The sequence below is a fragment of the Heliangelus exortis genome, chromosome 21 (genome assembly GCF_036169615.1).
Source record: "Heliangelus exortis chromosome 21, bHelExo1.hap1, whole genome shotgun sequence".
Classification (NCBI taxonomy): Eukaryota; Metazoa; Chordata; class Aves; order Apodiformes; family Trochilidae; genus Heliangelus; species Heliangelus exortis.
This window is the reverse complement of record NC_092442.1, coordinates 5,466,972-5,488,764: the sequence shown is the minus strand read 5'-3', so window position 1 is coordinate 5,488,764 and position 21,793 is coordinate 5,466,972. Positions and strand designations below refer to the sequence as shown.

Here is a 21,793-nt window from a genome sequence, read left to right as displayed (position 1 = left end):
CTGGTTTGAAAAAAAACACCACCCCTCTTCCAACTGGGCAAATAGAAAGCCCGACCTCAAGTCCAGGAGGTACCAAAAGAGTTACTTGGCCTACTGAGTGGGTAAGCTCTTTTGTCTGTAAAATACTGGGGAAAAAAATAGATGGGAATAAAGCAGTGTGAGGGAAGTTTCAACGTTGCAGTCAAGGTACCAATTCACCCCAAGATATCCCATCACAGCAGAACAAAGTCTGGAGAGAAGCAAACATCAGGCAAGTAAATACCTGGTCTTCAGGTGGGGCTCCTAAGAGCACAGAGAGGCACACAGCTTCCTACAAAGCTTCTCTTTTAATGTAATTATTCACTGAGGCAGAACTGGTTGAAGTTAGATATTCAATTTGCATGAGGGGACTTCTTAAAAGAAGAGTTTGCAGTCTTTTCTAGGAAGAGCACAGGACAACTAAATTTGATTTTAATTGTCTTCATTACAGGGGAATTGAGAATTAGCCCAGAGACTCCCAGGCATTGTTTCTCTCTTCCCAACCATTTCAGTTCTGAACTCTACAAGTGTTGCTGTAAGAAATGCTGAAGTTCTGCTAGTCAGAGGAAGTAGGCAGACATGGCCATGAAATTAAGAGGGGAAAAAATCACAATGTTCACAGTGGGGGAAAACCAATTTCAGAAAGGGCTCAGGCAAAGGGAAGCAAGGAAAGGGTGACATTACTGTGTTCTGTCTGGTCCATGAGTTTACACAGTTAGCTGTAACTAAAATAACAGAACTAAGCCCTTTCTGATGGCAGCCAGTGTGAGTTTGAAGCTCTGCATGACAGGAGGCACATTTGTAATGCATGACAACACCACCAGGAATTCAGATCTTCAGCAGACTGAAGAGACTTGTGCCATATGACATCACCCTGCAGAGCATCCAGTGATTCCTTAAATTTCTTATTTGTGCAAAATTTCATGGTCCTTAAATAACAACAGCCTGGCCTGACTGAAATTAAATCTGAAGGTAAGAAACATGGATTGCATCAGCAGCCACAAAATTCTGTAACTTTGTGAATGTTTTTCACCTTATGTCTCTGACAGGTTACTGGTTATGAGGTGTAAGTTATCACACAATTCTCTAGGAACAAGAAATATGGGAGGTTACTGTGAATAATAACAAAGTCTGGAAGCTGATAGTAATATTTTTCCTTTTGCAGCTAAACAGTAGTCTCAAAAGTCTGGAATTATGACAGCCCCAGATGACAGTACTGCTTGTGACTACTTCACAAGAAGGAACAGCTGAAATGATGCACTTGGCCCACTTAGGAAGCCCAGCTGAGAAATGTAAGCTAATACTGTACAGAATTTTACTCAGTGAAATCCTATCATTAGAAGGAAAATATGAAAATAGACAAGAATCAGACCAAATATTGACTTTGTTCAAGACGAAATTCAAGCCAAGGCAGGAGTGCAGTGTTTCACATGGGAAGAAAAGAAGAAATCAGACCTGAGCATAATTTGTAGAGAAAATCAACAGGAAACATAATTTGTATTTTACACCACAGCACTTATGACCTCCAGAACACTTAGCAAAATGGGATGTAACAGAGATACTGCAAACTCATTTTGGAGAAGGAGAGGAGAATACTGGGACATGCTGTCACTGACACAGAGAAGTGGTATGGGCTAAGCTGACATCTTCAATGTAATTGTTCAAATTTTTCATAATAAGCACTGCAAGAGAGAAAACACAGGTGCTGCAATACATATAAGGTGCCAGTAATATGTGAAAATTAAAAGGATTTTATTGACTGATATGTTCTTCCTGAAAACTCATTGAAATGTACAAACTGGACATTCAGTAGCTGATTTGTACATTCTGTATGTTACACTGATTTTTGTAGCCAGTTGAAAGAGAGACTATTATTTTCACTTACAGGATGTTCACATCATTGCAGACACCAAAAGTGTTGATATATTCTAATCTAAAAGTGAAACCAAAATAGAACTGGACATAATGGACACTGCTTTATGCCAATCCTACTGGCTCAACATGCTGCAGTTTCACACATCAATTCAGAAGTACCTACTGTACAGTTAGTGAAACACCTGACCAAGCATATGTCTGAAGTCATGATTGCTTATTAAATTAAACCCCTTTTCCTAGACTTCTAAAGTATTTGTAGAGAGAAATGTATTTAACTCGACTTGATTCCCTGCAGAGTGTTCAGACAACCACCTCTTGTCAAGATTTGTTTGGAAAGCGTAGGTTGTACTTCACAAAATTAATTTCAGGTGCAGATTATCTACACAAATGTGCAATTAGTTCCAACAGGCTCCAGAGTCCTTGCAAAACAGAATGCCCTATTCTCTGCCCATAAGCTATCTCCTGACAGAGCCTCAGTTCATGACTGCCCATTTGTAAATTCAGAGCTATTGATCTTGGAACAGCCAGGTGTGTTTCAGAGCTGCCCAAGGGCTCTCCCACATTTGTTTTTAAAATCTGTGGTCACTGTTCTGCTACTCAAAGGCTGCAGCAACTGTAACACTGGATTCTGTTGTTGTTTCTGAACAAGGGCACTGTCTACACAGCAGAGTGTATTAAATACTGTATGCCAAATTTAACCTGAGGAGCTGTCTCACAGAGGAACTCGAATGTCTTTGCACTTGTTCTCAATTAACCAACCTTTTAATTACAGTCCCAGATATCTTTTTTTCTTGTTACAATCCTAAAAGCAAAAGGTCATTAGATTCTGAAGAAAAGAGGTCTCTTTTATAAGCTCAATACAGTACTTTTATATTTCAGACTATGATATACAATGTATACCATAAATTAATTTAAGACAAAAACTTGTCACTTTAACTATGTAGGCACAAGTAAATCAGGGACTTTACTGAAGCGGAGAAATCTTCAACGGTATCATAATTCTGGACTCCATTTCCTGAATAAGGGGCACTGAAAAAAATTGAGACAGGGTTTAATTTCACTAGCAGAGATCTTCAGTCATTCTGCACACTCAGTTTGAACAGATAATACTGTCTTCAAATTACTCTGCTAGCTAGTGCATGCCAAGCCATCAGTAACCACCAACATTCCTGCAACTGAAGGGTAGTTTAGAGAACAAGTGAATTTTTAAATATAATCTGTCTCCTCCTTTGATGACAAATATTCCTATTCCTTTTCACCATAATGAAAGTTATCTTACATTTTTCTGGTATACTTCCTTTGAAATGCACCCTATGGAGCCAAATCATACATGCTTAGCATACTTTTGTGAATTTTGTTATGAAAGATATCTTTGATCTCCTGGCTTCTGGTTCCAAAGTCTAAATTCCTTTTTCAAAGGAATGCATTTAACAAGGCTCCTGTATTCCATGAAGTATTAAGAGTTAATAATTTAATACAAATTTCACTGCTGGCTCCTTAAATTTTTGGACACAAATTTACACAAATCTGTTCTGCTCTAGGAGAGGTGCTTGTATAAAAACTTATTGTTAAGGCAGCAATTTTTTAGCTAGTAGTGTCCCTTACAGTAGAAAAACTGACACACCAACACACATGCAGCAGGAATACAAAATATTTTATCCTTAATCAATGTACTGAAGAACAGAAATGATGGCATGCACAAGAGTCTAGCTCCAGCATTCCAATGAAGTTAATAGGTTACCTGTGTAATAGACTAGTTCATCCCAGCCAGGTTTATTCCATGCAGCATTCCTTATATCTTCTCTGGTTTGGAGGTCTTTGTAAGCTGGTGAGGGAAAATAAGAAGCACAAAGCTTAGAAGTAATTCCTTTTCCTTCTGCACATGAATAGCTCCTTTAAAAGTATTCTAGTATGTAACTAGGAGGCTGCAAAGACTGGGAAGGAAAAAAGTCAGAAGAAGTTCTCCATAAAGAGGAAAAGCTCCCAAACCAATGCAAACAGAAGGAACTGGGGAAGAAAGAGAATGTCTTGGACACAGGTAAGAAAGATGATGCAACAGAGTAAAGTTCTACATAAGTAGTGTGAGATTTCTAGTCTCAGAATATTCTAAATTGCTGAGATATGAAGATAGTTCTGCTTATTTTCTAAATAAATATTAGACGAGAAGTTTATTCAACTTGAAACAAACCTAAGGGGAAAAGCAGCTAAGAATTTGTGCAGACTAACACACAGAGAAAGCCAAACCACCACGATGTAGTAATCTAAATAAATGCTGGATTGTCTTTTTTGTAGGGGTGCTATATGTGATGCTCCAAATTAAAGTGTAAAAACCTGACTTCAGCATGAATGGGGAAAGAGAAAAGAGATGGCAGGACATGGCTTGTCAGGCATATGCTATTGAAAGCAAACTTAAGTTGTCCCTAATAAGAAAGGACCATGAGAAACTGTTAGCAGAACCAGAACAAAAGATGTAGTGTTCAATTCTGCTTGCTAAAGTTACCTACACAAAAGATAATAAAAAAATAGTCACACTGTTGATGTAAAACCGAAAAATTCTTTTAAAGACACTCCTTTGCCTTCTGTAAAAACCCTGTCTCCTGGGCAAAGTCATAAGTCAAGGGGATGATTCAGTGAGAAGAAAGCAGAGGACAAATTTACCCCAGAGGTGGTGAACCATATACAGCTGTCCAATTTGTGAGAAAAATCCTCCAACTGCTTCATTATTGTCCTGTCGGAAACGAATTGCACGAGCCCTACAGAAGAGCAAAACAGGCACTGAAAGAGCAGGTCTGGGGAGGGAATAAGTGATAATTGAAAGGAAAACAGAGTTAAAAAGAAGCCAAAATGTTAAGCAGCATTTGCAGTACACTTCAGTAGTTAAAATTAAGGAAAAGATCTGCAATACACTGATTTTCAGCATTGAATAATTAATATCTACCTATATACTTTGTTAAAATGAGTTAAAATTGGAGGCCTACACCTTTAGTACACTGTGCATTGGTCATTCTTCAGCTACAGATGCAACATAAAGATAATTGCTGTAACAGTATCAAGTGGCAGCCCATCTTTACAGCAGGTTCTTCTAAAATTAAATCCTTGAGTTTCAGTCATATCATCTGTGCCACACTCATCCAGCACAGATTTTGTGGTAGCAGAATATAACTTTTTATTCACAGAGACCTTTGCTATGAAGCTCTCCTATCCACTGCCCCATGTTGTGTTGTGTGAATAGGATAAGTATTGCTCTTAACTATGAATATGTTGCATCTTCTACAACAGATTGGGTACTGCTATAGGTATGCTTATTTTATAAAAATCCTAAATTCAACTTATTCAAATTACTGTAATTAAGTAATTTATACCAGTAATAGTGACATGTAAAAATCCAAGTCCTCAGTTTTGTCAAAATAATTGAAAATATTCCAAACTGTTTAAATATCCAATATCAGAATTGCAACAACAGTAAATGTAAACTGAAAGAAGTTTACAACTGATTTTAAATAAGGAAAACTCAGAAGCATGAACTCAACAGAAGCCTGTGAAATGTTTTTAACCTATATATTAAAATACAAATCTGATGCCCCACAGCTTTTCAAGAAGCAACTTGACTTTTAAAGATTAGAGAAGCCAAGATATTAGCCCATTTAAACTAAGCCAGCTTCTAGTGGTCTTGTGAAAGTTCAACACAGTCTCAAGGATTTAACTGCCATAAATAAAGGAAAATAAATGGTTTCTGCTATACTACAGCAAACTAGAAGGGTTTTGTGAAGGGAAGTCAAACCACAGTAGCCACAATGTTGCTTGCACACAGAATTCCTTTTTCCTTCCTCAAAGGGTACATTAAGGGCCAAAGAACTATCTTGCAGGTTGCAAAGCACAGAAGCAGGACATGAACCTGGGAACTGAAATGCTGTGTTACCATTCTGCTTCTTCCACATTCTATGATTCTGTAATTTTTAAACATCCCAAGTGCTAAATCAACACTTACCAGTAATTTCCCCACTCAATCATTGTTCCAGGCTACGAAAACAAAACAGACTGTTAAAACTGTAGTTTAAAGACTTTTAAGTCAGAATACTCGGACAGTTTTCACAACATTTACTTATGGAAAAAAATATGCATTAATGAAATCACTTCCTTCAGGTGATGATCATGTTATAATCATCTCTAATTGCTGTTTACTTACTGTATTACTTCTTAGTCATTTGCCTGGTTTCCTTCAAATAAAAACACAGAGTTTTCAGCCCTGAAGATATCAGTATCTCATTGCAGCCTGCCTTCATTTTGGACCCCACACTGAGAACAACAATGACTCAGCTTTGATAAGAACCAGATTTTTAAGATGAGCTCTGTTTTCCACCCACCCCGTATAAACACGCTTCGAGCATTTTACGACAGCTTAAAAATTAAACCCCCCCCCCCAAAAAACCTTAAACTTACTCTAAGTTGGTAGGATCTCAGTTCATAAATATTAGGACCCTCTCTGGGAACAGGCTCATTCCAGAAACTGAACTCCAACAACAACTGGTTCTTGCGTGAGAGGAGCATGTTCCCCCGTTCTTTGCGGAACTCTGTGAATTCCTAAAAAAACAACAGGATCCCTGTCAAACTGTGCATTCTGATTCTGCAACAAAAAGCAGGATGCCATAAGGTGGCTTAGATTATTTGTTTTATGCTCTCTTGGGGTTTTGAGGCATCTGTTAAACTGTTTTGAAATCCTTTAAATTGGAAAGGCAGCTGAGTTCTCCAGGTGTGTTTGAAAATCTCGGGTGGTGTCTTACCACAGTACTGAGTGTGTTTCATAAAGTGTTCCTGGAGGGTTTTTTGCTGTAATCTTTGTTCTGTTTTCAGTAAAATAACCAGTTCTAAAAGAATCCCTGCCTTTTACCTTATTTTGACGGAGTTTACTCATGACCTCATTGAGAGCTGGATAGCCTCCCTCATACCTCCAGAGATGAACTGAAACAGAAAAAAAGAAGCTTTCTCAGGGAAGTCACAGACCAGTGCTAAATATTATGGAACATTACAGTATAAATTGCTCCTGATACTACAGAATTATAAAAAAACAGAAGTCAGGTAACAGGTTTAAAAAATAGGTTTTCATTAAAGAAAGCACTACACTTTTGAATGTTTTAAGAATAATTGAATCATCTGGTTTTTAAAAAGGATTCTCTTGGAAAATTTTGCCATCTACTCTAAAGGTAAGAGGGAAATTTCTGCAAGGACTTTTTGTTGCCATGCTAGTAGGATGTGATGACTTTACATGTCTGTAGTGGAAATTGAGATTAAATCTGAGACGATGACAATTCCAAAAAACTTGTTTTAGCCCAATTTTATCTAAGAGCAATAAAGGGGTACACTTTTTAGTTCAGTAAACTACTCAAGCAATAAGAGTGACACATTTTCTGTAGGTCATTAAAAACAATGCAAATGTTATTTTTGAGCTAAAGTTTATATTAAAAAAAAAAAAAAAGCAAAAGCTATCTGAACATGCTAGAATTGTTATAATTGCTGGGATTTTCCCCATAAGAACAATTTTAGAACAGGTATCTACATATCTACATTTGAGGTTTTTCAAAGCATTATCTCTTTAATAAATCGTAATACCTACTTTTAATAAATAATGAAAAATGTTTACAAGCACTTGATACAGCAAGGCAACAGCATTTCATCTCAAAGAGTCACAAAAGTTATTTTCTCTCCTCTAAAGCAGTCTTGTGCCTTTTCCAGAAGAGCAAACTGGAGATTAATGCAAGGCACTTCACTATGACAGGAGATTCATTCAATGCTCCTGTTGTCTCTGCTGCCTTATCCCCAGGGCAAATTTGATTTATTAACCCAATATTAACACAGCCTGGGCACAAGAAAACCCCATAAGCTGCTTTATTACACTGCTACAACTGTTGCAGTAACATTTTCAAGGCAGGCTATGGATGCAATTACAGATAGAGTCTATGTTAATATGTTACAAAAGCAGCAAATTAAACCTAGCTAAGACAGTCTCATTTAAATTGTCTTCATTCTCCAATTTCCCTTCAACTTTTCGAACAGTTTCTCAGATGCTTTTTGGTTCATCTACTGTTATTTCTTTGCTTTTCTTCAGTTTCAATATTGCAATATGCTGAGAGTGCAGGAAAAAAATGTGAACATGAGTTTATTTATCAATAATGAAGCAATGATCTTGATACTAGCACAGCTCTAACAACAGAGCTACATAACAGGTATCAGCACACCACTCTGTACTGGTGGCTTCCCATTCCTTCTATTTCCCAGAGCCCAGGAAATGTTCAACTTTTCTCTCTACACTGGGCTCTTTGTAATTACCTCGGTGGCAGCTCTTCAGTAACTTCTAGTTCAAATATATTTGCAATCTGCATAGTTAGGCAGTACATTTATATAAATGTGGACAGAAATATTTTTACTTTCCTCCAGTAAAGGCCTAGTTTATTGTTGACTTTACAGTGCCATCATTTTTTCAGATGGTGTGAAGGATTTCAGTTTTATTTTCACACAGCAACTGAAGTCTGAGTAGAGCTTTTATACTGGCCAATGCAAGATAAAGTCTGTGTTTTTCAGACTTTTTTGTTTTTTGTTGTTTGCCTTTACCCTAAATATCCAGGAACATGATCTGTGCCCGCAAAATCTCACATTTTACAACCATTTTCCCACTGGTTATTCTACCACTTGGAAAACATGCAAGTGCATTAACAATAGGACAAACTTTAGGAATTAATGCTTGGCTCTCAAACTCAGCAAGACAAAAAAGCAAGCACTGTACATGTTGTTATGGCTACTGGTAGCACACACACCCTCGCTGGATACATTGCTGAAGGTTCACTGTCAACAGAAATGATGTAAAGAGAAGAAACCTGCCAAGCACACGTTTCACTCGTATGGTTTTACATTCTGTTGTACTTCTATCTCCTACCAGCCTGATCTTGCTCTCCGTACCACGTGTTCCAAGTCCCCACCAGTGCACATGGGTAGTGTTTTTCTTCATGAATCTTTGGCAGCACCTCTTGACTTGAAAACAAGGAATACAGACACTGTGTTGCATTTCCTCAGGGAGGCTACAGTTGATATGTATAACAAATCACCACACGTTTAGCATTATGGTATGAAAATTCACAAGCTCTACTTTGCAAGAAGAGAAAGCTGAAATACAAAAATCTGCATTGCAAGGGGAAAGAGAGCTACAACAGTAAAGAAATTTAAGGTAAGTGCTTCTTGGACTGCATGACAAATACACAGCAGGCTACAATTCTTTCCATGCAATAAATTATGTCTATCGCCTAAAATTCAACACATTAGGAAAACAAACATCAGGATGTCTCACAGCAAATGCAGCCTAACTACATGGGGGATTTGCTTCAGGAAAAGCTTTGCTTTATCACGTAAGGCAGAACACACAAAACCAGGAGAGAAGTTTTCTGTACCAGGTGCAGTGCTACTACTTCTGTTGAGCTGAGTGAATAAAACACAGTAACTTCACTGATAAATAATGTCTTTACTTCATAGCATGTAGTCTTATTTTTTCTGCCATTTCAGGATGTAGTCTTGAGTTTGAGGCAGTGAAATGGCCTTAAAAATACCTCTAACACAAATTTCTGTTTGACTATTTCCAGTATTTCTAACATTTTTCCCCAAAAACTTTAAAAGTGGCCTACATTAGCATTAAGAAATTAAGTTTTACCAATTGCTGCTTGATTAAGACAGCTTTCATTGTACTGTATTGGTTAACTGATAAATAAGTCAATTAATCTAAATAATTACCCCTCTTCCTTGGTTTGGCTCAAAGGTAATGAGTCTCTGCACAGTATAAAATAAAAGGAAGTAGGCTTGGGCAGAGAGTCATTACCTAGGAGTTTTCCTCTTGATCCTGTCACTTACAATAACCCTAAAACACATTTTGATGCAAGTTACAGAAAAAATAGTCCACAGAGTCACTTATGAAACATCCCTTTTTTCCTTTTTAAGTGTAATTATTCAGAAGGGGTTCTTAAGTGCAGTGACTCTCCACAGAGATAAAGTACTCTAATAATTGTCTTCATTATATCATTTATTTATCAATACATGCTGACTAATCCTTACCCTGATTTGAAATAGAGTAGGGAATTAAGCAATCTGTTCATCTTTAATTTAGGAAGGAGGGAAGTTCAGAGAGGCTTATGTTCTTTTTATTACTCCATTCTTATGTTTTCTCCTTCCTTGGAATACTTAGGTTTCCTTTGGTTTGGAAAGAGTAAATCTAACCACAGACACTTCATCTGATTGCTGCCAGCAACTTCCTTCTTTGCTACTGTCTTTTTCCTCAAAAATAAAATACTCTGGTGTCACTCAACACTTAAGCAGCTCATAAGATGAAGCAGAGAAGTGGTTTGCTGCCTTGTATAACTGGACATGTTTATATTAAGCTTTTAAACAGAAAGCTGGTTGAATGCTAATGATGCTTCTGCATGCATTTTTTTTTTTAAACGAAAAAACCTAAAAATCCCTTAGCCTGAATGTTATTCTAGTGGATTTCTATGTTTGTAGAGCAAGGAGAAAAGTTTGCAGTTATTTAGAGTTTCAAAGCTGAGCACATGAAGGCACAGAGATGTTAGGAGATTACTCATGGCTGTGTACAGTCAACTAACAACAGAATTAAGGATGTAAACTGAGAGTTGTGAACTTCCCCACACTCCAGCCCTGCTGCTCTCACCACTACACCACACTTAAATAAATGGTTGCACTAGGGGGTATCATTATGCTGAGAATGTTCTGTTCAGCTGACAAGATGATCCCTGTCAGCACTAAAGCACTGCTCTTACAAACCATGTGAGAGTCACTACTACATCTCCAAACTTAAATATACAGTTCTTGAAAAGGAAGTTGTTCTGGGTCCAGAGGAATGATTATGCAGGCAGAACCAGACTGATATTTCTGAAATTTCATCCTTTTAAGTACTAAATTTAAAATGTTACTAATTTATACATTTCATAAAGCTGTAACTTTTGAGAAAACTCCTAACAGTACTGCTCCCTCTGGAGGATATCACCCCAGTGCAAAGATCCTGTCCAAAGACTTGCAGCTCTTCAAGAGCAGGTAAGTGGCAAGGTTACTTTTGTAGGATACAAATTAACTGACAGAAAATCAGTTTCTTAAATCCCCTCAGTTATACTTGGATTTAATACTGGCGTGTAGTTTTACTTACTGGTGATCCCTCTCTTTCCCTCTTGTATCCAGACAATAACCAGTCAACACATTCCTACATGGCAGCTGGAGTGGGACCTGCTATAGCACCAGGGTCTACTTGCATGGAACAGCAATTAAGGGAAGAGGGGGAGCATTTCCAAAACCAAAAGGGTGTCTTCACAAAAGGCATCATCCTAAATTGCAGCTTAGGAAAATGACACCTCCAAGAGGGAAGGCAGGGAATGAATTAAGCATTTTTTGCCATCTCTCTCCAAGGACATCATTTAACACCATACCCTGAAATTAAAAGCAGAATTTTTCCACCTCCCCTCTAAATAATTATCTTTGCCAATTTTCAGAGCTGCTTGTGATCCAATCAACATTGTCTAAAACGTGCAAACATAATCCACACACTTACCAAAGCTTGTTGTAGGCCTCTAGACATTCTGGTTTTACATTGTGAACTGAAACAACAACATCACATGAGAAACGCAGGAACAGAATCAAGAAATGGTAATGTCAAATATAAAAATAACACTCACTCTGTAGTTTATACAGACTGCTGGTCTCTCTTTTGGCTAGAAGGTTGGAGTGAGCATCTTTCCTTGGATCGACTTTGCGAACAAATAGCGTTTTTAACCAACTGTCTTCACGAGGTCTGCTAGCTGAAGATACCAGCCCCCTACATGTTAACAAGTACATCACACTGTCACTGAGTGTGTCTTGACAATGCTCACAAGGCAGGGAACACAGGCACAATCAAGCTTAATGCAAACAGTATCATAACACACAGTTACGCAGATGTAACTTTCCGCTGAGCCACTTCCTACCAAGGTAAAGGCAATTTTTTTTCCCCCCAGAGTTTACCCTCTCATACAACATTTTACTAGATGCAGAGCTCATTAGTTAACCACCCACCATCAACTTTTATTCTTTTATTCAGCTGCTCTTGCTGCTTATTTATCTTATTTTTAATCAAGTGCCTTTGCTGAAGAGGCTGGGCCTGTCCTGATCTACAGACAGGAGTGAAAAGGAGCAAAAAGACAGCAGGCATAAGGAAAAATCTGTACAGAGTAAATAGGAAAGTAACTGCCATATGTTCCTATGTTGCTAAAAAAAAAAAAAAGGAAAAGTTAAATAGCACATCTCTAGACCAAAAAAAAAATTAATGAGGAAGTCTAATCTTGGAAAAATGACCCGTGGCAGGATACAAACAGCCTGCAAATATTTCAGTTCCAAATTCTGGCAACTGTACTGTGCAGGGGTACAGATCCATATTCCTTGCCAAACACGTGCAATTTCCCATTTTTTAAAAAACAGAAGAACGTAACTCTCTTTTTTTTTTCCTAATCCTCATGCAGTTTCTGCAAGTACGTGTAGATAATAACTTTGCTTTACATCACAGAGTGCACAAAACATAATTCATAATGTGGCTTTTAAAGAGATGTGTTCAAGAAATTATTCTTCTCTTTTCCATCTGACAGAAAACCCATCACCAAAAATTGTGCAGCAGGACGAGAAAGCCAATGTATTTAACTTATACTTTACAATGTTTGCCAGGGGACCCCAACCTCAATTTTTTTTTCTTCTTTCTTCTAAGAAAGGCTTTCTTTTATTTGCCTCTTTTTGATACGAGGTTTCTGCTGAGAAACTAAAACATCTGACATTCTAAAACTGTTGTACTACAGCTGAAAATTTAAACCTTTTCTTGCTACAGAAGTCAACTCTTCATCCTTACTTAATGACAACCAATCTGTCTCCCAGATATCAAAAGTTTGTGAAAATCCCTCAAGGAAAAAAAAAATGGGTAAGAAAATCTCAGCTTTCATCAGGAAAAATATCCACATGAACATGTCTGTATTGCACAAAAGTAGTTCACATTAGTGATGTTTTTCAACAATTAACCTTTTAGTCCCAATAGCTGAAAATAACATAATGAACTGGTTCACCCTGTGGAAGGAGGACAGAGGAAAGCAGAAGTATTTCATTGCAGAGAAAACAATAACAACCAGAAGGACAACTGCAGCTGAGATGACCTTCAGTATTCAGAACTGATAAATACCTTAATGGTGCATTTATTGAAATGGGGCCTTCTTTGGCCCTGGACAAACACACAAACAAGCTACTGTGCTGAGAGCTAAGCAGCTATTCCCCAGCTCAAGTATTTAAAGGAATATTCCATGATAAGGTGGTTGCTAGAATAGAGGGCACACAGCTGCCTGGAGTTTAAATATCTGATCTCAGCTGGAGGAGATGAGGCACAGGTGACCATAGTTGTGTTGTCACATCTCCATGGAGTGCCACAGGAACACAGATTGTCCCAGATGACAAGGTAAAAGCCCACCTAAAAAATCCAAGTTGTTTTAGAGAGTTCCCTTAAAGTGATCACCAACACTCACTGGACAGCAAGTGGGGCTCTGGGAGGCAGAATTCAATCCCAGTCCTACAGTGCTGATTTCCAGTTCAGATCTGTAAACTCTCACCACTTCCTCCCCTTATTAAACAGACAGCAAACCAGAATTAAAACACCCTTCTACGAGGGTAATGCTTGCAGCAAACTTTTGAGATGAAAGGAACAAATAATCATGATGCTCTTTTTGTGAAGCAGCTTTATCAGCAGGAAGAGCAAGCTGGAGTTACAGGGATAATACCAAGAAGTAAATTCCTTTGCTATTAGGAGTCTCATGACTTGAATGTTAAACTGCACCTAAAATGGGAGGTATGCTTAATTTGCAAAACAATTAAATGAGTAATACTTTACATTTACTTAATATTTACATTTATGTAAAATTTTTTACCTAGCAATTGTTCCTCATGATAATGACTAACAAATCACAATTATCCATCTGAATATATTGCTTTACTTGTAATGAAGAATGGTTGCTGCTGAAGTTTATTAAAACAGAGATTCAGTGCACCCAACCTGAGCTGCTAGGGCCATACTTTTAATCCATACCCTTTGAGAAGTCCTCCACTACTGCTGTCATTCTAGACACCCACAAATCAAGAAGCCCTGAACTCATTACTGGTTCAATTATGTGAGCAGCATGAACACAAGATTAGCTCTGGAATAGTAGAGACTAAATTAATGTTTTCAGACTGACAGCTGTCACCATCAACCACAACCACGTTTCATAATTTTTTGCTTTCTAAGAATAATAGTGATTAAAGAGAGATTGCATGCAATCTTTTAAGGTACTGCTTGACCCTGCCAGCAAGATTTTATCCTAGAAATGTTAACTATGAGCTTAACCTTCTTTCTACAATAACTGGGCTGTGAACACAAAAGGGTAACACTGAATAGCTTGCTTAGATTAAAAATTATGGTGAAAACATGTCTCCCCCTTAGCTTCCACTTTAGCACAAAACACAAAGTGTGTGGGAGATATCAGGTCAAATATTTAGATTTTGTAGTAACCCATGTCTGCCTGGAAGAGAAAGAAAAACAACTTGTCTTAATTGACAGGTTTTGATCTGTGGTCTAAACAAAGTTTATTTGAAACTAAACACCCAAAACATGCAAGCAAGATCTCACAACATATATTCTCCATTCCTGCTTTTAAATAGCTGCTTGAAGTGATGCCTTTGGTCTTGCACAGGGACTGATGCCCATTTGGAAGCTTGAGACAGCAGCTTTCCCCATGTCAAAGAAAGGGAGGAAAAAATGTGTACAGATCCATCCAAGCTTGGTCACTTGTGTCTCCAGCTCCCAGGGAGCATCTGTAGTCTGCTTCCTCTACCCAAGAAACATGTGAACATCTCTCAGCTGTGTGTGTGTGCACCCTTGCCACTCGTCTGCACATCTGACCCTTTGCACATCAGACATATGAGCATGCACCCCAAAACGAGACGGATGAGTCTGTGCGTGTGCCCTGATACCTGGGGATTGTCTGTCTGTCTGTCTGTCTGTGCTCCTAAGGGAAGCACCAGTACGTGTGCCCCGACACTGGAGGGGAGCACGTTCATGCTGGGTGGGGGCTGCGTGTTGCTGTGCGTGGGGAAGGCAGGGAGATGCTGGGGTGCAGAGCCACGCACCCTGACACGGGGGGAAACGTGGAGGTGGGGAAGGGTGCAACCCAGCAGCGAATCCGGAGTGGTTGGTTGTGCGTCCTGACACCACGGGGAGTTGCTGTGTGTGCAGCCACGCACCCCAACATCAGAGGACAGGTGCAGGGAGGGCACCCACCCTGCTGCTGGGTGGAGTGGGGATGCAGAGGAACTGTGGACACCCTGATCCTGGAGGGACAGCCGGGTGCAGAGCATGCACGTACCCCAACTCCAGGAATACAAGCATGGAGGGCGGCTCTGCACCCCGAAATCCGGCGATACGTGGCCGCGGGGTGCCTGTGCACTCTGCTGCCTTCAGCAATGGGGTGTCGGTGCCTCCTGAGCCTGGGGGTTGGAGGGCACCCCCGTTCCGGGAGGGACAGGGCTGGGGTGCGGCGCGGGGGGCTCAGCGGCGCGGCCATCACCGCCACACAGGGACGGACTTGGGCAGGGAGGGAGGGAGGGAGGGAGGGAAGGGGTTGGCCTTGGGGGCCCATGACCTTGAAGGCCACCCCGAGCACCTCGCACTCCGCGCCCCACGGGAGGGCCGCGGGCCCAGCCCGTCAGCTGCTCCGGCGAGCGGGGCGCCATTTCCAGTCAGGAAAGGGGTTGGGGAGGGGAGGCGGGGTAGGGGGAAGGAAGGGGGGGGATGTTTACGCGGCGGGGCGAGGAGAGGCGCGGGTGTCGTTGTCTCCATCTCCAGCCTCCCTCGGCGGCCCTTTCCCGCCCGCCTCACCCTCTCAGGGCTCACCTGAGGGCCAGGCCGCCGCCGGGCGGGAGGCGCGGCACGGCGCTGGCTCCCGCCAGGCTCCGCCGCAGCAGCACTCTCGCCGCCATCTTGTTCCTGCCGCCTGCGGGGGGGGGGGGGGGGGGAGCAGGAGAGGGAAGGGAGGGGGGGGCGAGCGGCGCGCGGAGGGTCCGCAGGCCACGCCCCCCGGGCAGAGCCCGCGCATGCGCGAACAGACCCTCTCTCCCTCTTCCCCCCCAAAAAATTATAAAAAATGGGGGGGCCCCGGCCTGAAACACGGGGAAAAGAGCCCAGGAGTGCGCTGAAGTCTGTGCAGAAATCGCGTTTCTTGTTTTTCAGGCGCATCGCTTCACCCCCAGGCAGCCAAAATATTTTCCGGGTGCTGCGGTTGAGTGGCAGCAGCCGTTAATTGGGTGAAAGGGGAGGTGGTTGCTGGCATGGAGGCCTTAAATTGGATTAAATTAACAGTAAAGTTGTAATTAGACTAATGGGTAAAGGGCAGCTGTAAAGAAAACCAGCCAATAAATACAGATTATAAGTTAATGAGCAAACTGGGTCTTCCTACACAGAACACACAAAGTGTAGGGGAGGGCACTGTGCAGCTTTCCCTTGGCATTTTATGGCTTTTTAGATCTGAGGCTTCTGCATCAGGGAGGCACCTGTGGTGTCCCTTTAGAGCCCTGATAAACCTACAACTGTCATAAATCTTTTACAAAGGTGTTACACTTGAAACTATGCCCATTTAACCCCAATCTGAGCATCAAGGTCTTGCACAATCCTTCCAGTGCTGGCACGTAAATTAAAACCAACATCCTGAAGTGAATCTTAGGAAGAAAAAGAGATTTTGACATCTACTCAAGGAAAATCACAGGAGATACAGGGGAAGATTTACTCCAACAGTTAGATGTAGATGCAACTCATTATTGGAACAGGAAACTTGTTCCATTTCTTATAAATCTGTCTAGTTAGAACACTTGTATCCCAAGTGCTGAGGACCAAATTCCTTTATTCTACAACTAAAGTGCATTTCCTGAAGTGCAGGGCCATGTTCCAATGGGGGTCTGATTCCTCTCAGTCTCTGCTGGGGATGAAGTTTCACAATTTACATTTCCTTGAGGAGTCAGAGCCCAGGTTTCCTTCCACTCTGATAAGGGCATTAACCACCCAGCTGCAGTTCCTGAGTGATTTACACAAAGCTAAACCTCTACAGCAAACACAGCAACAGCAGCAACCCACACCCAGATGTTGGAGACAACTTTCTCAGAGCACATTTACATTACTGATTTGCAGACACCTGAATCAAGGTATCTTGACATCCCAACCTATTGATCTGACAAGCAGAACAGTGTTTGAGGACAAGCACTCCAAGAGGAGTGTTTTTTTTTTTTTCCCCTCTGAAGCACTGAATAAAATTTAAGTTTCTCATTCTTCCAGGCCCAAATAATATGCTGAGTTCAACTGGACTTTGTTAGCAATTTGCAGGCAGCTGAAATGGATTTTATGCATGTGAAGGAAGTTAAAGGGCAAAGGATTTACACTACTGACCATGGAAGAGACCACAAGCAACAGATTGGTAGTGCAAGCTGGCTCAGATTCTTAAAGTAAGGTATTTTACATCATTTTACTCTGTTTAGATACACCTTGTTTAGCTTCTGATGTCCAATGACATAGGTAGAGACTTTAAAATAATTTCTCCCAGCTTGGATACACCACTCTCCCCTCCACACAGGGCCATGGAATGCTGTCCCCACAAATGCTGGGTTTGAGGGTGAATTCTCATTTATATCCAAATGAAAAGCCAGCAACACCAGGCTGCTGGGACAGCTGAACACACACTGCTTTATGTCCTGGAAGACAGGACAACATCCCCAGAGCTGTAACAGGACAAAGTCATCTTTAATCATTCACTGCTGCAGCCTTCTAGTTTAGTATGAAACTCTGTAAGAGATCAGTCCCTGTATCCTTACCAAAATGAGCTGTTTTAATGAGTTTTTCTGATGAGACTAAGTCTAACAAGCTGTACTTCCATCTTTTTTGCCTTGTATTCTCAGCTTCTATTTCCTGCTGGCAGTTTGAGGAGATCCATTTCTGCCAGAACTCAGTAATTCCTTTGACAGGTTACAAAAGCAACCACACTAAACCACCCACAGTTTTTGTTCTCACCTTACTGCTATTATAAAGATAAAAGTGGCTGAGGGTTTGAGATTTAGAAGCCAGAAGATACTGCAATGTGCTATGTGCAACTGTCAGAGGAAAAAAGGACACATGCAGGTAGCTGGTTTTAAAATTCTGCACTTCCTTCCAAAAGGTTTAATTGCATTGTATTAAATAAACCTACAAACCACAAAATACTGCCTGAAATACAGAGAAATCAAACAATGTAATGACCTTCCCACCAAACTCAAACATTACACAGTTATGTTTTTATCTCTCAAGACAGAGGAGTCATTCCAAGTGAGCAGTTGACTTTTGAACCTGACAAAGCCTAGAGCAAAACTACATGCAACAAAAAAGTGTTAACACTAAACTCACATTTTCTTTGTATTTTAATTTAAAGCTCAGAAGTGCCTATCAATCTGTATTATCTGCTCTTACAAGCAGCTATGCTGACTCTTCAATTTGACTACAAATGTCACTGAAACATTTAACATACAACAGGAGGGCCCCAAACATCTCACACGAGAAAAGGTGAGAATCCCTCTGCTTAAATATTTTCTTGTTATTTGTCTGTTGAACCAACTTTAAGTTCCTGAAGTTTTTCACTTAGATAGGTAGTATCTGCCTCAGTCAGATTTTCTGAATCTGACAGATTTTCCAGGAATCTGGTTCCTGCACAGGGTTTTCCTGTTATTGGATCTATGACATTTCCAACCTTGAAGACAATTTCAGCCAGTTCATGTTTCACGTGTTTGCTCCTTCGCTCGGGCAAAGCTTTAAGAAGAACAATGTCTCCAACTGTGCACTGCTGCAGTGGGTCATGGGCAAAATAGGTCTTTCTTTTGTTAAAGAACTGCAGAAGAAAACCAGGAAACACTGAATTAGATTTTGAAATGAAACAGTTGATAAATATAGTCAATATAAACCAAACTACGTTTCACTAAGGAGAAGCCTCATCTCTTTTTTTTTTAATTTGATTCATTTTTGATCAGAAAAGAAGAGACAAACCCATAAAACATTGTCCCACACACTACAAAAATTACCATGCAAGCAAAGTTGTGAAGCAGCACTTACCTTTAGTAAGTAGGGATCCAGCACAAGCCTGGTAACTCTCACTTTGGCAGTTTTCTGCATTTTGGTTCCTATAACTTTCCCCACTATCCATTTTGCATGGACAGCTCCACGTGGCACAGACATCGTTTAGTTGTGGTCATCCAGTGCCTGGCAACAAGCAGACAGTTAATTTAACAACAAAAAAACAAAAAAAAAACCCAAACGCAACACAACCAGTTTCTGACCAATACCAAAACAGTAATTTCCATTTCAGAGCAGCATCTTAGCTAAGTCATTTTATTAGAAAAACAGCATAAATCCAAGCAGTTCAAAACTCCCTGTGTTGCACTACAACTCAGCCTTCTATTACAACATAAGGGACATAACCATGTCCTCCTTACCAGGGAAAGTTACTTCAGGAGGGCAGTAAAAACACACTTAATAGTGTGAGGGTGAGACCTCTACCCATAAGGTCCAGAAAATTCCTTTGGATCGTGCCACTTGTCACACTTGCAACATAAGAATGCACAGGTGTGGAAATTATGATGCATTTAACTCATATGCCAGCAGCTGGGTTTGATGGACTAGTTCATCAGGTCTGTGGATGACCAGAGTTAACCCAAACAGGGAGTAACATCTGACTCCTGCTCACAAAGTCATTTGGCTTGGTGCATCTCATTATTAGCTGAGCTGATGAAACCAAAGAAAGGTAATAAACTTCCCAAAGAATAAGTGACATAGAAGAGAGCTGCCTGACCTATGGTATGTGTGACTACTTTAGAGTTAGTTCTTTCTTGTAATTATACTCCATTATCCTATTTTTTTTTTAATTAAGGAAAGCTTTCTTCAGCAGTCTTGCAATTGCCATGAGCAAACCAGCCAGAACATTAGAAGACCCAAACTAATATTACAACTGACAAAGACTAAGAACTTTTTTCTCTCCTACTCAGCTACTGCTGACTTATCCATCTACCCATTCTTGCAACACATCAAAAGTACACTTCAGGCACACAAAAACACATCCATAGGGTCGGGGCTGCTTTTCCCATCCTTGACTCAGCTACATGACAGGGCTGGAGGAAGGAGGCAGTGTGAGAGGCCCTCCTGCAACAGAGGGCTAACCAGGACACCTCACAGGGACCAGACGTGTACAAAATAAATAACACCCAGAAAGCAGAAGGGATCTACCAGGACGACAGCAGCCAGCCGGTGAGGCCAGGTGTATCTCACCCAGAAGAAGACGATAAAAACGGCAGCACCAATGGACTTAGAGCCTTCCCTCACCCCTCCAACAGCTCTCCCCAGGCCCCCCCACCAGGCCCGGCCTCAGCAGCCTCCCTGCCAGCAGGGCTGAGGGGCCGGCCCTGTCCCGCAGGCACCGGGCCTCATCTCAGCCGTCACCCAGACGGCAGCTCCAGCCCCACAAACGCCCCATAGCCCGGGCCCTTCTCACCAGCACCGCGGCCGCCGCTGCGCCTCAGGGCCCTGAGGAAACGGAGACGGAAAGGGCGGGGGCGGCACCGGAAAAACCGCGCGGCGGGGGCGGAGCCACGGGTGTGATGGGCGTGGTCATGTGTGCAGTGGGCGTGGCCAATGAGGGGCGGAGCCTCTGGGCAAGCGCTGAGGGCGCAGGCGCCGTGGCGGCCCCTGAGGAGTTCCGCGAGTTGGGTTGGTTTGGTTTGGCCGCCGCTTTCTGGGCGGTGCGAGACTAAAGCCCGTGGAAATTAAATATTTTTTTAAGCCTCTCAGGTAGAGGGAGAGCCTTGCTGCGCCTGCGGCCAGGGGAGATGGGGTGTAGGGTGCTGGTGTGGGCCCTGTCTCCTCAGGGAGCTGCTGTCTGTGCGGGGACTGCTTTGGCTCCGGCTGCTGAGGGCTCCCACAGCTGAATCCAGGCTGGTTTTCCTCAGAAATAGTTTCTGGGTGCCACGTTTAGCAGCAAAGTGGAGCTGGTCACAGTCTGCAGCAGGCCTTGGCCTACAGGTGTTGGGAGGAGGTGAGGAGGCTGAGGTGTGAGAGCTGAGGGGCCGTTTTACACCCTGCGTTTCATGGGGTGAAACCCTGGGTCAGCACGGTGTCTTCTGTGTTATTATCTGTGGGTACAGAAATTAAATTTTTCCACTGCCACCTGTTGTTGATGATCCAGATCTTAAAGGTGTTCCATGTAAAGTTGGAACAGTTGCAACATGTATGAATTGAGAACTGGCTTCTTGTCCTTACTTATATATATCCTGGTGGAAATTCAGCTACAATGTATGTATCAAAAATGGGAGGTTGGAGAAAACCTTCCAAAATCAATAATGGCACAAAAAGCCTTGACTTTGCCATTGCCTTGGAGGTAATGTGCTCCTGGCAGCTCCCAGAGCTTGTGGTCTCTGTTTCTGTGGCTTCAGGCTGTCCCTTTTTTTTTTTTTTTAATTTTTTTTTTTTTTATTTAAATGTGTTAATGTTGGTTTTTTTTTTTCTACTGGCAAGTATTTTGGCTGCTGCCCACTTTTCAGGCTTGTTCTCTTCAGGCATTATTGTCCCATCATCTGTCACCACAGGAAAGAGGGCAGGTAGGGCGTAGTATTTACTTACGAGGATGACAGTGCAGAGCTTCCCCTTTTTAAGGTGGCAGGGAATGGTGAGAACAGGCTCTTCTTTGGCTGGCTGGAGGCACTGTTGGAATAGTTTGATCAAGGGACTTACTTGCAAGTTTATTATCAGTTCTTGGAGATATTC

At 41.4% G+C, this 21,793-nt stretch overlaps 2 protein-coding genes across 2 annotated transcripts; both read right to left on the bottom strand.

Moving 5' to 3' along the window:
- Positions 1 to 1,749: 1,749 nt before the first annotated feature.
- Positions 1,750 to 16,038, bottom strand: NIPSNAP2 (nipsnap homolog 2). The gene is made up of 10 exons (XM_071765589.1): positions 15,866 to 16,038; positions 11,610 to 11,749; positions 11,486 to 11,531; positions 8,822 to 8,916; positions 6,782 to 6,852; positions 6,334 to 6,474; positions 5,882 to 5,913; positions 4,552 to 4,646; positions 3,635 to 3,718; positions 1,750 to 2,922 (listed from the first exon to the last, which is right to left on the bottom strand). The coding sequence occupies exons 1-10, from the start codon at positions 15,949 to 15,951 to the stop codon at positions 2,858 to 2,860; spliced, it is 855 nt and encodes a 284-aa protein (XP_071621690.1). The 5' UTR covers positions 15,952 to 16,038; the 3' UTR covers positions 1,750 to 2,857.
- Positions 16,039 to 18,406: 2,368 nt separating this feature from the next.
- Positions 18,407 to 20,618, bottom strand: MRPS17 (mitochondrial ribosomal protein S17). The gene is made up of 3 exons (XM_071765671.1): positions 20,526 to 20,618; positions 19,094 to 19,240; positions 18,407 to 18,872 (listed from the first exon to the last, which is right to left on the bottom strand). The coding sequence occupies exons 2-3, from the start codon at positions 19,214 to 19,216 to the stop codon at positions 18,582 to 18,584; spliced, it is 414 nt and encodes a 137-aa protein (XP_071621772.1). The 5' UTR covers positions 19,217 to 19,240; positions 20,526 to 20,618; the 3' UTR covers positions 18,407 to 18,581.
- Positions 20,619 to 21,793: the final 1,175 nt, after the last annotated feature.